The sequence below is a fragment of the Sapajus apella genome, unplaced genomic scaffold (genome assembly GCF_009761245.1).
Source record: "Sapajus apella isolate SASKATOON/1434 unplaced genomic scaffold, GSC_monkey_1.0 scaffold33, whole genome shotgun sequence".
Lineage (NCBI taxonomy): Eukaryota > Metazoa > Chordata > Mammalia > Primates > Cebidae > Sapajus > Sapajus apella.
The window spans coordinates 9,651,606-9,667,714 of record NW_022436973.1 but is presented as its reverse complement, the minus strand read 5'-3'; the positions used below and the strand labels follow the sequence as shown (position 1 = coordinate 9,667,714).

The 16,109-nt window shown below is 48.5% G+C and overlaps 1 protein-coding gene across 1 annotated transcript in view; it reads right to left on the bottom strand.

Annotated features, from left to right (window-relative positions):
- Positions 1-13,338: 13,338 nt before the first annotated feature.
- PXMP4 (peroxisomal membrane protein 4) overlaps positions 13,339-16,109 on the bottom strand; it is an 18,479-nt gene continuing 15,708 nt past the window's right edge. Inside the window, exon 4 of the mRNA XM_032295229.1 lies at positions 13,339-13,756. Coding sequence (XP_032151120.1) covers positions 13,493-13,756 — 264 coding nt within the window. The 3' untranslated portion in view covers positions 13,339-13,492. The remainder of the gene's footprint in view (positions 13,757-16,109) is intronic.

Here is a 16,109-nt window from a genome sequence, read left to right as displayed (position 1 = left end):
TGGGAGTTTTCCAAAGCCTTCCCCTCCCAAAAGTATTCAAGTACACATCCAGGTAGAAGCAGGTGCCCTCCTTCCCACAATCCCGCAGGTCCCCCTGCAGCAGAAAGGAGTGAAGACCAGCATTCCCAGCATGAAACTGAGGAAGAGATAAGGGCCTTCTGTATCTATTAATACCTACTTGAAAGCAAAACAGCCTGATAGATGAGGCCCCTTGGCCCTCATCCTGGCAGCTTGCGATAAGGCTGTTCTCAATGCCAACAGTTCTCAGGCTGGTAGGCTTCCAAAAAATCCACAGTCACTGGGCAGCCACTTCCATTGATGATCTCCTCTCAACCCCATAATCCCATAAGTAAGCTTGTTTATCCACATGGTGCAGGAAGGAGGAGGCTCAGAGAGGGGCACTCATAGCCCAAGGTCACACAGCAGAACTGAGGTGCGAACTTCAACTGTCCCACAGCAAAACCCAGGGCCTCCCCTTGCCACCCTCTGTAAATATCCCAAAAGCCAGGCTCAGAGCTGTCAAGATTATAACGTGTAGTTTCCAAAGGCTATGATGGTGGATAGTGGCTTGGTTCCTAAGTGCTTATCATTGTCACCACCTCCACCAACCAAACTAGAGGCATTCAAGGGGATGCAATGTCCTGGGTCCACAATCCTGTGCCTGGAGACATCTTTCCCTTGGTTCTTTCCAAGAGGAACAGTGGTGTAGAGGTGATAACATGGGCTTCTAAATCAGGTGGATGTAATCAAAAATCTTGGTCAACATGACCTTGGACAAGTCAATTCACTTCATTCAATCCACAGATATTTACAGAGGAACTATTATGTGTCAGACATTGTGCTATGTGCTCAGGTGACAGCTATAAGCAAAACAGACCCCTGGAGCTCACAGTCCAGTGGGAAAGTTAGGAATTATTTCTATGACCCTGCACAATATGCTTGTTAAGAAGTTTGACAAGTGACACAAAGAATTTAAACCTATTTATTCCAGCAATAGCACCTCCCCCAGCATACATTCTTAGCTTACCAAAAAAAAAAAAAAAAGTCTACAAACATGAATATCCAATCATGATAATTGGGAGAAATGATTCTGTGATGACTTAATGTTATAAAGGGGCACAGAGATGTCCATTGTTGAATTCTGGCAGAGGAAGGTGGGGAGTTTTGCATCTGTAACGATCCCTCATAGCTACTGTGACTGACAGTTTACTGTCCCTGGAGATGTTCTGTCACTGTGCCAGTTCTGGCTGTGTCTGAACAGACCTCTGGCCCATCCAAAAGAAGCAAGCCTTTGGAGTCGGGTGGCCCCCAACCCTATGGCTTCCCACCCGTGTGATCTTTGGGAATTGATTCACCCTCTTGAAGAGCTTTGTCTCATCTGCAGAACAACGTGTAACAGCTTCTTTACAGGATGTATGTCAAAGTTTAAGAAAACAAAACAAGCAGAGTTTGCAAACTGGCCCCCAGATTTAACTCAATTTCTCCATAGAAGATCTTTCTTTCCTTTTTTCTTTTTTTTTTTTTTGAGATGGAGTTTTGCTCTTGTTGCCCAGGCTGAAGTGCAATGGTGTGATCTAGGCTCACTACAACCTCTGCCTCCCAAGTTCAAGCAATTCTCCTGCCTCAGCTTCCCGAGTAGTTGGGATTACAGGCATGCACCACCACACCTGGCTAATTTTTTTGTAATTTTAGTAGAGACAGGGTTTCTCCATGTTGGCCAGGCTGGTCTTGAACTCCTGACCTCAGGTGATCTGCCCACCTTGGCCTCCCAACGTGCTGGGATTACAGGCATAAGCCACCATGTCCATCAGATCTTTCTTAAATTACAAATTCGTTTTAAGATTTGAGGAAATTGAAAATGCCATATAAAAATAAAAATATCTGGCTTTCTTTTCTTTGAAATGGAGACTTGCTCTTATCACCCAGGCTGGAGTGCAGTGGGACCATCTCTGCTCACTGCAACCTCCGTGTCCCGGGTTCAAGCAATTCTTCTGCCTCAGCCTCCCAAGTAGCTGGGATTACAGGTGCGTGTCACCATATCCAACTAATTTTTGTATTTTTCGTAGAGACAGGTTTTCACTGTGCTGGCCAGGCTGGTCTCGAACTCCTGACCTCAGGTGATCCACCTTCCTCAGCCTCCCAAAGTGTTGGAATTACAGGCGTGAGCCACCACACTCAGCCTCTGGCTTTCTTTTCAAACTGCAGTATCTGGCAATACTGGCCAGGCCATCATGGTGCTAAGGAGTTGTTGTTCCCCAGCAACTGCTCTGGCCAAGGCTCTGGCCTGGAGGGCTGAGGACTCTGGGTTGGTCAGAGCCTTGACCCTACAGGTTAAGAGTCCTTCCCTGGCATGCCTCACTCAGTCCTTGCCCTGCCATTCCAGGGATGAGCAGCCGCCCCTCATGTACAGCGCCTGGCACAAAGTGAGCAGCACCCAAAAAAAAAATGTGAGCTGCTGTGAGTCTTATTACTGCCAAGGAACTGACTGGTACCAGTACAGCTTCTCTGCCTTGCAAGTAACTGAAAATAAAATATGGACAGGCCGGGGGTGGTGGCTCATGCCTGTAATCCCAGCACTTTGGGAGGAGGAGGTAGGTAGATCACCTGACGTCAGGAGTTCAAGACCAGCCTGGCCAACACACTGAAACTCAAAAAAAAAAAAAAAAAAATACAAAAACTAGCTGGGCGTGGTGGCATGCACATGTAATCCCAGCAACATAGGAGGCTGAGGCAGGAGAAATCACTTGAACCTGGGAGGTTGCAGTGAGCCAAGACTGTGCTGTTGCATTCCAGCCTGGGCAAGGGCAAAACTCTGCCTCAAAAAAAAAAAAAAAAAAATTAACACAGAAGAGAGTGAAAAGGCCAGTCTCGGTGGCTCACACCTGTAACCCTAGCACTTTGGGAGGCCAAGGCAAGCAGATCACAAGGTCAGGAGTTCAAGACCACCCTGGCCAGCATGGTGAAACCCCATCTCTACTAAAAATACAAAAATTAGCCAGGCATGTTGGCAGGTGCCTGTAGTCCCAGTTACTCAGGAGGCTGAGGCAAAAGAATCGCTCGAACCTGGGAGGTGGAGGTTACAGTGAGCCGAGATCGCGCCACTACACTCCAACCTGGGTGACAGGGCGAGACTCTGTCTCCAAAAAAAAAAAAGAAAAAGAAAAAAAAAAGAGAGGAAAAGTGGATATTCAAGATCAAACAGGACAAACAGGAGACAGGGGCTTGGTGCCAGCCTACAGCCTGACTGTGTGGTCTTGGCCAAGTCCTTGACCATCAGTTGGTCCGTATGTTCCATGGGTTCGGGCCAAGCATCTGAGGTCCAAGGTGACTGCATAGGTCTCAGGTGGATTCTCAAGTCTCCCCCCAGCCCTGGTCCCTCCCTGAGTGCATGCTCTGAGGACCTCTCTTCTCTCCAAGCCTACCCAGGGCAACTTCCTTTCTCTGTGTCATCCAAGCCTCTCAGAAGGGGAAATGCTTTTCCAAGGAGAGAGGCAAAACCAGACATATGACTATGCCTCCCCTGACCGGGGCCACAGCAAGGGTGGGAGTAGGAGGCCCTTACAGCTGAGGGACTGAGTATTTTCATCTGTAAAATGGTGATAATAATCATAGTGTTTACCCATAGTTGTTGGGAAATTGAGTTATTAACGTGCCTGATATGTAGGGAGTGCTCAGTAAATGTCAGCTGTTGTGAAGAGTGCAGAATGACTCCCTGAAGCAGCTTGCCTAAAATCCCCTCTTGATTTTTCCTCAGAAGAAATGCTTCTTGCTGGGCACAGTGGCTCACACCTGTAATCACAGCACTTCTGGAGGTCGAGGCAGGCAGATTATCTGTGGTCAAGAGTTCAAGACCAGCCTGGCCAACACAGTGAAACCCCATCTCTGCTAAAAATACACAAATTCTTGGCGGGGGTCGAGGCAGGCAGAACACCTGAGGTCAAGAGTTTGAGACCAGCCTGACCAACATGACAAAACCTCGTCTCTACTACAAGTACAAAAATTAGCAGGGCATGGTGGTGGGTGCCTGTAATCCCAGCTACTCAGGAGGCTGAGGCAGGAGAATCGCTTGAACCCGGGAGGCGGAGGTTGCAGTGAGCCAGGATCGCGCCTCTGCACTCCAGCCTCAGCCTGGGTGACAAGAGGGAGACTCTGTCTCAAAAAAAAAAAAAAAATTAGCTGGGCATGGTGGCATGTGTCAGTAATCACAGCTACTCGGGAGACTGAGGCAGGAGAATCACTTGAGCCAGGAGGCGTAGGTTGCAGTGAGCTGAAATCACACCATTGCACTCCAGCCTAGGGGACAGAGCAAGACTCCGTCTCAAAAAAAACCCAAAACAACAAAAAAATTAGCTGGGTGTGGTGGCACACGCCTGTAATCCCAGTTACTTGTGAGGCTGAGGCAGGAGGGTTGCTTGAACCCAAGAAGTGGAGGTTGTAGCGAGCCGAGATCACGCCACTGCACTCCAGCCTGAGCGACAGAACAAGACTCTGTCTCAAAAAAAAAAAAGAAAGGAAAATAAAAACTGCTTGTTAGCCTACAGAATAAGAGAGTTTTCATGAAGCAATCCCTGCACTGCCTCCCACATTTTATTGGCCACAAGGAGGAAAAAAAAAGCTATGTTTGGAGGGCAATGAAGCATGTAGATGAAATAATTCCATATTCCATAGATTCGGAGACCTTTTCTTTCATATTTTAACCTCTCTGAAATTGAGGTACACCCTGGGATCAGTGGAATATCCATTTGTAGTCAGTAACTCTTTTTCTTAGGGGCTCAAAGTGGTATATCTCATCTTGGATGGCATCTTAGAAGTGACAAGCTATGGTGGACAAAAAGTGCCAGGCTCAGGGCCCTCAGGTTGTCCTCATGACCTTCAGCATCACCAGCACATTCGAGGCTGGCTACGGTGGAGTGATCAGCTTTTCTTTTTTTTGTCATTTTCTTGCTGACACCTGCTGACCTGCATTTGGTCCCCGGCTTGACAGGCACATGGCAAATACAGTCAGGGAGGCATGTGGGGAGGGCTCAGGATGGGAAGAGAAAGACTTTTTATAGTATATTAAGATATTCAAAGAGGAGGAGCCAGAGATTCTTTTTTTTAAAAAAACAAACAAACAAAAAAGTCCCCGCTGGAAGCCAGAGTTATATATATGCCACACAGGCCAGGAAACCCAGCAGGCCTCCTGGAGCTGGCAGCGAACCGAAACAGGGGTATTGTGTCCAGGCCACTGGCTGGCGGAGGGGCATTGTTAGGGCCTGGCCCTGTCTGCGAAGAGGGGGAGTGGCGGGGGCAGGGGGAGTGTGTTCCCATGACTCCCTGGGGAGTAACAACAATCGGGCCAGCTGGGAAGCCCTGGCATGCCAGGGGCCCAGTGGGCAGGAGGCAGGCCCCCGAGGGGCCATGGAGGGCATTGCGGGGACTGAGGAGGCGGGGTATGGGGGAAGGAAGGTCAGGGTCTGTTTCGGAGCTAGGAGGCAAGGCCTAGGAGGGGAAACATGGGCGTCCTTCACTATACTCCTCTTCCTCAACCCCCAAAGCCCTAGGCGACTGTGTTTTTCTCCAAAGTGCACCCCAGATGTACCCACTCTTCTCTACCTTTGTCATCACCCATCCTGGTCTCCCTCCAGGACTGCCGCGTGGCTTCCTCACTGGGATGTTTGCAGCCGGCCTGGCCCCTACACTCTGTTCTATACAAGCAGCTAAAAGGATCTTCCCCAAATGTAACCCATATCACATCACTTCATTGCCTAAACCTGCCACAGGCTGCCCGCCACACTTAGACGAAAACCCAGACCCCTTGCCCTGGCCCAAGAAGGCTGCCTGGTGGAGGCAGCTGGTCTCCCAGCTTCATCTGTGAGCCCCACTCATGCACTGGGTCAGCCAGGCTGGCTCCTTCCAGGTCTTGGAATGCCTTGGGGTGCTCCCACCTCCGGGCCTGTGCACTTGCAGAACCCTTGACTGGAACGAATGCCCTTCCTCCAGCCTTGCAGGGCTCCCTCCTCAGTACTCAGGGCTCAGAGCGAACATGACCTCCTCAGAGAGGCCTGCCCCGGAAAACAGCCTTCCGTCCTCTCCTCCCATGCCCTTCTACCACACGGCCCTGTATGACTTCATGGCGCCCACCACTTTCCGAAGTTCTCGAATGTGGTCATCATTGGTTGGACTTCCCTCCTTAGGCTGTGAGCCCACGTGGGCAGGAACTAGCTTCTTTCATCAGTGAATCCTGGCCACCACCATCACCTGGCACTTTCTAAGAACTTGACCAACATTAGCTAGTATTTGTATGATTCCTGTGCTCAGGACTCAGTAAACCATGCCAGCTTTGGCTGGGCACGGTGGCTCATGCCTATAATCCCAGAACTTCGGGAGGCCGAGGCAGGTGGATCACAGGTCAAGAGATTGAGACCATCCTGGCCAACATGGTGAAACCCCATCTCTACTAAAAATACAAAAAGTAGCTGGGCATGGTGGCATACACCTGTACTCCCAGCTACTTGGGAGGCTGAGGCAGGAGAATCACTTGAACCCAAGAGGCGGAGGTTCCAATGAGCCAAGATTGCGCCACTGCACTCCAGCCTGGCAACAGAGTGAGACTCCATCTTAAAAATAAAATAAAATAAAAAGGAGTGTCCTAAAGGAGCTGATGTGGTCTGGCTCTGATCCTTCTACCGGCTGACATCCAGCCTATGAGGAGAAGCTGGAGGGAGAGGCAGGAAGAGCAATGAGAACGAGGTTTATGACACAGACACTGGGACCCACACTTCCATTCTGCCTGGTTTCTGTCTTGTTTATTAAATCAAGACATCTGTAGCAGCTTTGAGCAGAGTCCCGGCACAGAAAACAGGCGCCCTCCGTTCAGAAGCCCTTTCTCAGAACAACACTCAGAAGAGAGCTCAGCTCTCCCTCTGTCTTTATTTTTAAATTAATTTTATTTTTATTTTTTACCTGAAGGACTACATGACCATCATCTCTCTCTGTCTTCCACCTGGGCAGCCAAGCCCTCCAGCTCACAAGAGTGGGTCCTACTCTACAGGGCACCCTCTGCTGAAAATCAAAACTGCTTACCCCAAATGCCCTTCAAGGCTGAACTAAGACAAACTCTCACCCTGTGAATCTGGAACAAGACAAGGGGAGGGGAAAAAAATTTCTTTTTATAAAGATCCTCAAATTTGTCATAGAAAGCAACCCATCTGAAGTCACAGATTATGGTGACGCGGGCTTCGTTTTGAGAGGTAGAGCACAGCACGGTGTTCTGGTTTAGGAGAGAGCCAGGTTCAAAGCATGATTCTTATATACCCCAAATGCACTCATCAGGAGGTAAAAATGAACAATGTGGAAGGAAACACTGTCGCCAGAATCCCTTCTGGAGCCTCAATGTGGAAGCTGCAGCGGCCAGCATCAAACAAGGCAGCTTCTTGGCGTCTGGGCCTGTGAGTCACCGCGCTCACATGGGTTCACTTAGCATCTCTAATTTGGGAGCAGAGCAGCAGAAGAGGCCCAAATTAACTTGGGTTTTGTCCTTCCCCTTTCAGTGGGAGTTCCCTGGGCCTGAATGCTTGGTGTCCTCTACTGTAAGGCTCAGAACACCTGGGGCTGTCATCTTTGCACCGATCACAGCAAGGATCTGCCCAAGATATTGGGGGGTCGGGGAGAAGCTGTCGGGGATGTGGGGAGAATACAGCCTCAAAGAAAAGACTCACTTTTATATGGGATTATTGATCAAAGAGAAACCAGACACAGAGAGGACAAGGAAGACATGTCAGTTGAGCTGATACTGCAATGTAAAAGTTCCTTTTAAGACAACGATAGGTGGCTGTGCATAGAATATTCCAGGAAGGCTGTATGAGAAAATGCTAACAGTGGGTGCCCCAGCAAAGGAAGGGCCTGGGGGTGCAGCACAGGTGTAGGAAGGAACCTGACTTTTCCCTTTTATACATTTTTTTTTGAGACAGAGTCTCGTTCTGTCACCCACTGCAGTGCAGTGGTGTGGTCTCGGCTCACTGCAACCTCCACCTCCTGGGTTCAAGCAATCCTCCCGCCTCAGCCTCCCAAGTAGCTGGGATTACAGGCGCATGTCACCACACCCAGCTAATCTTTGTATTTTTCATGGAGACAGGGTTTCACCATGTTGGCCAGGGTGGTCTTGAACTCTTGACCTCAAGAGATTGGCCAGCCTTGGCCTCCCAAATGCTGGCATTACAGGCGAAAGCCACATGCCCAGCCTTTTTTTTTGCGGGGGTGAGGGGGAGCATGGAGTCTCTCTCTGTCGCCCAGGCTGGAATGCACTGGCACGATCACAGCTCACTGCAGCCTCAACCTCCCAGGTTCAGGTGATCCTCCCACCTTAGCCTCCCCAGTAGCTGGGACTATAAGCGTATGCCACCATGCCAGGCTAATATTTGTAATTATTATAGAGACAGGTCTCCCTAAGTTGCCCAGGCTGGTCTCTAACTCCTGGGCTCTAGCAATCCACCCACTCCAGGCTCCCAAAGTGTTAGGATTACAAGTGTGAGCCACTACGCCTGGCTACAGACTATTTATAACTTTGGGTTTTGTACTATGTATAGTATTGATTTAAATTTTTTTTTTAATCTTACATGTCAAAAGAATTAACAGGATTGTAGCAGGTGCCTAATAAGTACAGGTTAAACCATTCTGCTATTTCAGGAACTTGCATTTAGGAAGTATGGTGCTTACTGTGCAACAAGAGCCCCTGGCCATCCCTGTTTTTCAGGTCTTAGAGGATAGAGCTCAGCTAAGAAGGAGCTCCTCTTAGATCTGCTGGAAGCCAGAGCCCTGCTCCCCGGCGAGGACCACACCGCCATCCTCCCTGGAGTTTGCAGTTGGAGGCACCAGATGCTCTTGCAGCATCCAGAGAGATGCCATCTGTGAGGGAAACCTATTCTTAGAGAGCAGAGACAGTCAGTAGCAGAGCTGGCCAACCCCCAGCAGCAGTGGGGGGACTTCAGGAGGGCAGGTGGCCAAGGTTTCACCTTCAGCTGAGGGCAGGACAGGCTAAAAGCAGGGTGTGCTCGGTCCTCAGGACCCATACTTCCTCTACATTTGGATGCTCTATTAGAAATAACAGCATTTATTGAGGGCTCACTTTAACCATGTCATATTCTTCAACCCTCCAGACCACTCGAGGTGTGTGCTGTTACTCAGTCACTTGCCAAAGGAAATTGTAGAGCCAGGGCTTGAGCCCAGGCACTCTGGCTCCAAAGCCTATGTCCCTGACCATCGTGCTATACTGCCTCTCAACCTGCTGTACAGAGGCCAATTTTAGTTTGGGTTTTCCCAATAGCAGACTTTAAGACACGGATTTGAATGCAAGTGGTTCATATGGGAAGTGGTCCCAGGAAGCACTGCTAGGGGCATGAGGAAAGGAGACGGGGAGGGTATTTGAGGTTCAGCCCTGCTGGGGAGCTCTGGGAGTCAGTGTGGAGCATGTACCTGAGCTATCCCACCCGATGGGTGAGGGCTGTGGGCTGTGGGAGTGGGGGTATTATTCAGTCATTGGTTGAGGTTGCTCCAGGGATGTGTTCATTCCCCAGCCCTTCAGGCCTGCCACAGGCTGGCAGAGGAGGCACCAGTGACAAGCTAGAGTCTTCAGGCAGAGAGATAGAGGGCCAGCCACTGGCAAAGCTGGCTGGTGTGCAGGAGAGTGATTAGTTAGAGGGGCTATAGGCAGGGCACCCCCACCATCTGCTATAAAACCTGCTTGCTGATGGCCGAAGCCCTCTGCCCTCCCCAACCTCTAAAGCAGCAGTCCCCAACCTTTCTGGCACCAGGAACCAGTTTCATGGAGAACAATTTTTTCACGGACTGGTGGGAGGGGTCATGGTTTCAGGATGATTCAAGCACATTACATTTACTGTGAAATTTATTTCAATTATTATTACTTTGTAATATAGAATGAAATAATTATACAACTCACCATAATGGAGAATCAATGGGAGCCCTGAGTGTGTTTTCCAGCAACTAGATGGTCCCATCTGGGGGTGATGGGAGACAGTGACAGATCATCAGGCATTAGATTCTTATAAGCACGCAACCCAGATCCCTCACATGTGTAGTTCACAATAGGGTTTGCATTCCTATGAGTATCTAACTCCGCTGCTGATCTGACAGGAGGCAGAGCTCAGGTGGGAATGTCAGCAATGGGGAGTGGCTGTAAATACAGATGAAGCTTCCCTGGCTCATGCCTTTTAACTCCTGCTGTGCAGCCCCGTCCCTAACAGGCCATGGATGGACACTAGGGTTGCAGACCCCTTGCCCTAGAGCTCATTCAGCCTCCACAGCAGGTTAAAAGAGATTCAACATCATCTACTCCAAGTTTGCAGTAAATATTGTGGCTAAAAACACAGCTTACAGAATCAGAGTGATCCCACCTCAGTTACCTAAGGCTCTGTGACTCATCTATCAGATGGGATAACAATGGATGGCTCCATATCATTCCCCACCCCCTGGTTACTCAGACCAGCATCACTGGCAGCACCTGGGAGCCTGGGAGAAATGCAGACTCTCAGGCCCCACCCCAGCTCACTGGATCAGAAACTGCATTTTAATAAGATCTCCAGTGACTCATGTGTACATTTCTACTAGTAATGTCTAAAAAATAGAGAATGATGGAGTAAGTATATTAATGAAAGCATATCTATCAGACCAATGCTCTCAAATTGGTAGCCCATGGACCAAATTTTCCTGGAGAATTGTTTGATTTGTCCAAGATTGTATTTTTTTTTTTTTTTGCGACTGAGTCTTTTTTGATCCGCCCGCCTTGGCCTCCCAAGGTGTGAGCCACCGTGCCTGGCCGAGACTGAGTCTTGCTCTGTCACTCAGGCTGGAGTGCGATGACATAATCTCAGCTCACTGCAGCCTCCCAGGTTCAAGAGATTCTCCCACCTCAGGCTCCCGAGTAACTGGGATTACAGGTGCCCATCACCACATCCAGCTAATTTTTGCATTTTTAGTAAAGACGGGGCGTTACCTTGTTGGCCAGGCTGGTCTCGAACTCCTGACCTCAGGTGATCTGCCCGCCTGGGTCTCCCCAGAGTGCTGGGATTACAAGTGTGAGCCACTGCGCCCGGTCCCAGATCATGGTTTTGCAAAAATCAGACTGGCACACAAGTCTTCAGTTCCCCATGTTCCCATCCCTGCATAGCACCCTGAATGTTTCAATTTGTGTCACTGTAGGCTCCTCTGGGCATTTAAATTTGTACCCCTTTCTAGTCCATATCCCATAATGAGCTCATGTTTGCATAGCATGGCTTAGGTTTCTAAATTTGAAGCAAGGCACTGAAGAAAACATGGGCTTTGAAATCAGAAAGATCTGAGTTCAAATCCTGATTTGGCTATTACACTATTTGTATTACCTTGGGCAAGTTACTCTCCTCTCTGATCCTCAGTTTCTTTCTTTTTTTTTTAGAGACATAGTCTCGTTCTGTGGCCCAGGCTGGAGTACAGTGGTTCGATCTCGGCTCACTGCAACTTCGACCTCCTGGGTTCAAGCAATTATCTTGCCTCAGCCTCCCTAGTAGCTGGGATTACAGGAGTGTGCCACCATGCCCAGCTAATTTTTGTATTTTTAGTAGAGATGGGGTTTCACCACGTTGGCCAGGCTGGTCAAGAACTCCTGACCTCAGGTGATCTGCCTGCCTTGGCCTCCCAAAGTGCTGGGATTATAGTGTGAGCCACTGCACCTGGCCTGACCCTGTTTCTAAATCTGTAAAATGGGGATCAAAATGCATCTTTGCAAGGCCATTGTATGGTTTAAAAATAATGTGTGCAGGCTGTGTACAGTGGCTCATGCCTGTAATCACAGCACTTTGGGAGGCTGAAGCAGGAAGATAGCTTGAAGCCAGGAAGTTGAGACTAGCCCTAGTGACAAAGTAAGACCCTGCTGCTATTTAAAAAAAATAATAAGGCTGGGCGCAGCTACTCATGTCTGTAATCCTAGCACTTAGGGAGGCCAAGGCAAGTGGATCACCTGAGCTCAGGAGTTCACGATCAGCCTGGGAAACACGATGAAACCGTGTCTCTACTAAAAATACAAAAAATTAGCCAGGCAAGGTAGCATGTGCGTGGAATCACAACTACTCAGGAAGCTGAAACAGGAGAATCCCTTGAATCCGGGAGGCAGAGGTTGCAGTGAGCCAAGATACTGCACTCCAGCCTGGGCAACAGAGTGAGACTCCGTCTCAAATAATAATAATAACACGTGCAAAACACCAGAGGGAGGATGAATGCACTAAATGAAAGTAATTCGCAGGAGTGTAGCAGTGGTAGCTGCATAAGTCCAATGAGGACCAGGGCAGTCTAATTATCCTCATTTTATGATAAACTGAGGCTCTGAGAGGTCCAGAACCTTCCCCAAGGTTACACAGTGGGGGAGTGGAGACTCAAACCCATGTCCTCTAGCTCTAGATCTGCACTGTCCAGTAGAATCTTCCGTGAGGATACAAGTGTTCTTCTATATCTGTGCTGTCTGTCACAGCAGCCACTAGCCACATGTGGCTACTGAGCCCTGAAAATATGGGTGGCAAAATATATACCCAATTTTTGAAGACTTAATACAAAAAAAGAGTGCAAAATATATAATTAATTATGTCAATTATATGTTGAAATAACTTTTAGAAATTTGTGTTAAAATCTATAATTAATATTAATGTCACCTTTTTTTTTTTTTTTTTGGTGAGACACGGTCTCACTGTCGCCCAGGCTAGAGTGCAGTGGTGTGATCTCGGCTCACTGCAGCCTCCCAGGCTCAAGTGATCCTCCCACCTCAGATGGGACCACAGGTGCGTGCTACCACACCCAGCTAATTTTTTGTATATTTTGTGGAGACTGGGTTTCACCATGTTGCCCAGGCTGGTCTCAAGCTCCTGAGCTCAAGTGATCCACCAGCCTCAGCCTCCCAAAGTGCTGGGATTACAGGAATGAGCCATAGCGCCCAGCCTTCTACTTTTTTGTAATGTGGCTACTAGAAACATTTTAATTACATCTATGGCTCAACTGTTTCTACTGGACAGTGGGACTCTAGAACTTCTCCAATAGAATATCTGAGATGAGGAACTTAGTGTTTGTTTGTTTTTTTTTTAAGTATTTACAATCCACTGCCCACCAGCAGGGAGCCCTCTGTGACATAAGAACAGTTGAAGAATGAACATACCCACCAGAAAGAGACCCCAGGGACCTCCTCTGAGCTCCATGACCTCTGAGGCCTAGAGAGCAGTGTGGCTGGCCCCAGTCTCACAGAAGTCAGCTTTATAGCTGGAACCAAGCCCTAGATTCCTTGGCCTGATTCGGCCACTTGTGCCACCATTTAAGAGTACCCACTGGGGTTGAAAATCAGTGCTTTTACTTTGGCAAATGGAACCCTGGGATAACACCAGCTGGAGTCTGAGGCCCATGATCTTGAGAAGGCAGGATCCTTTGGGAGGGTTTTCGAGGAGCCAAATCTTGAGCCACAGCCGGACACCTCAGGGCCGAATTACTTGGAGGGGCGGCTTTTGTTATAGATGAGGAAGTCTGAGATGTCATGCCACACATTGCTGTCCTCATAAAGGTAGGTCATGGAGGACTGAAGCGATGGCTGCAGTGTGGGCCGGTGATACTCAAAGAGCCACAGCACCAGCCCCCACAACACCGCGGTGAGCACTGGGAACGGGTTCCACCTGGGTTCAGGGATGTAGCCCTTCTCCACGGCCAGGCGGCTCAGGGCAAACAGGACACGTGACAACACGTACATGTTTATCTGCAAAGAGCCAATGGTGGGAATTACTGGTGAGTGCAGCTGCTGGGAGCCTTCTTCCTGCCCACCCCCATGCACCGGGGAGCCTTCTGGGCACCGAATGGGTTTTTTTCAAAGTTGACGTGCCGGAGGATTTGAAGTGGCATGCAGTAGACATTTTAATACTGCGATCTGTGTCTTTTATTTATTATGCTTTTTTATTAGAAAATGAAATACACCAACATGGTTCAAGACCAAAAGGTAACTTGACACCAGAAACATGATCCATAAAAGGAAAAACTGATAAATCAGATCACATCAAAACTTAAACTTTTTCTTTTGAAAACCCTTGAGAAGAGGATGAAAAGAAAAGCTACAGACTAGGAGAAGATATTTATAAACATGTATGTGACAAAGTGTCTAAATATGTATATATATTCCAGATGTGTATACATACATACATATATATATATATTTATATTTTTTTTTTTCTTTTTTTTTTTAAAGGCAGAATCTCACTCTGTTGCCCAGGCTGGAGAGTGGCGAAATCTCAGCTCACTGCAGCCTCTGCCTCCGCAGTTCAAGCGATTCTTCTGCCTCAGCCTCCCGAGTAGCTGGGACTATGTACCACCATGCCTGGCTAATTTTTTGTATTTTTAGTAGAGATGGGGTTTCACCATACAGGCCAGGCTGGTCTCGAGCTTCTGACCTTGTGATCCGCCTGCCTCGGCCTCCCAAAGTGCTGGGATTACAGGTGTGAGCCACCGCGCCTGGCCCTATTTGGGTTTTTTTGGATTTATTTGTTTCCTTTTTTGACAGGGTCTCACTATATTGCCCAGGCTGGAATACAGTGGCACAATCACGGCTCACCACAACCACACTTCCTGGGCTCAAGCAATCGTCTCACCTCAGGCTCCCTAATAGCTGGACTACTGGCATTCACCACCACACTCAGTTAATTTTTAATTTTTATGGTGATAGGAGTCCTACTATGTTGGCCAGGCTGGTCTAAAACTCCTGGGCTCAAGCAATCCTTCTGTCTTGGCCTCCCAAAGTGTTGGGATTATAGACATTATAGACAATAAATATATTCCTGCCCTGGAATATATTTTTAAAATACTTAAAACTCAACAGTTAAAAAAAAAAAACAGAAAATGGGCAAAAGACATAATAAACAGATATTTCACCAGACAGATTATACAGATGGTAAGTATGCACATGAAAAGATGTTCAATATCGTTAGCCACTAGGAAAAAGCAAATTAAAAGCACAATGAAATAACATTATATGCCAATCAAAATGGCTAAAATTAAAAATGCCTGTAATCTCAACACTTTGAGGAGGCCGGATCACCTGAGGTCAGGAGTTTGAGACCAGCCTGGCCAACATGGTGAAGCCCCGTCTTTACTAAAAATACAAAAATTAGCGTGGTGGGTGCCTGTAATCTAAGCTACTCAGGAGGCTAAGGCAGGAGAATCGCTTGAACAGGAGAATCGCTTGCAGAGGTTGCAGGGAGCCAAGATCTTGCCTTTGAACTCCAGCCTGGGTGACAAGAGCAAATCTGCATCTCAAAAAAAAAAAAAAAAAAAAATGCAGCAGGGGTGTTGTTAGTACAGAGGTGGGAGGGATGAAAGGGTACGTGGTTAAAGGGGATATGGTTCTAAATAGAGGTGGAAGTGAGGGAAGGGGGCATGGTTCAGTGCAGAGGTGGGGGCGGGGAAGAGGGCATGGTTCAGTATAGAGGTAGGGGGAAGACAGCATGGCTCTATATAGAGGTGAGTGAAGGGGGCATGATTCTCTATAGAGGTAAGGGTGGGGGAAGGGGCGTGGTTCGGCGTAGAGGTGGGGGTGGGGAAGGGAGATGTGGTTCTTTATAGAGGTAGAGGTGGGGGAAGGGGCATGGTTCAGTATAGAGGTAGGAGTGGGGGAAAGGGGTGGGCTCAGTGTCGGGGAGGAGTGGGGGAAGGGGTGTGGTTCAGTATAGAGGTAGGAGTGGGGGAAAGGGCGTGGTTTAGTGTAGAGGTAGGAGTGGGGGAAAGGGGTGGGTTCAGTATAGAAGTAGGAGTGGGGCGGCCGGGCGCGGTGGCTCGAGCCTGTAATCCCAGCACTTTGGGAGGCCGAGGCGGATGGATCACGAGGTCAAGAGATGGAGACCATCCTGGTCAACATGGTGAAACCCCGTCTCTACTGAAAATACAAAAAATCAGCTGGGCATGGTGGCGTGTGCCTGTAATCCCAGCTACTCAGGAGGCTGAGGCAGGAGAATTGCCTGAACCCAGGAGGCGGAGGTTGCGATGAGCCGAGATCGTGCCATTGCACTCCAGGCTGGGTAACATGAGTGAAACTCCGTCTCAAAAAAAAAAAAAAAAAAAGAAGT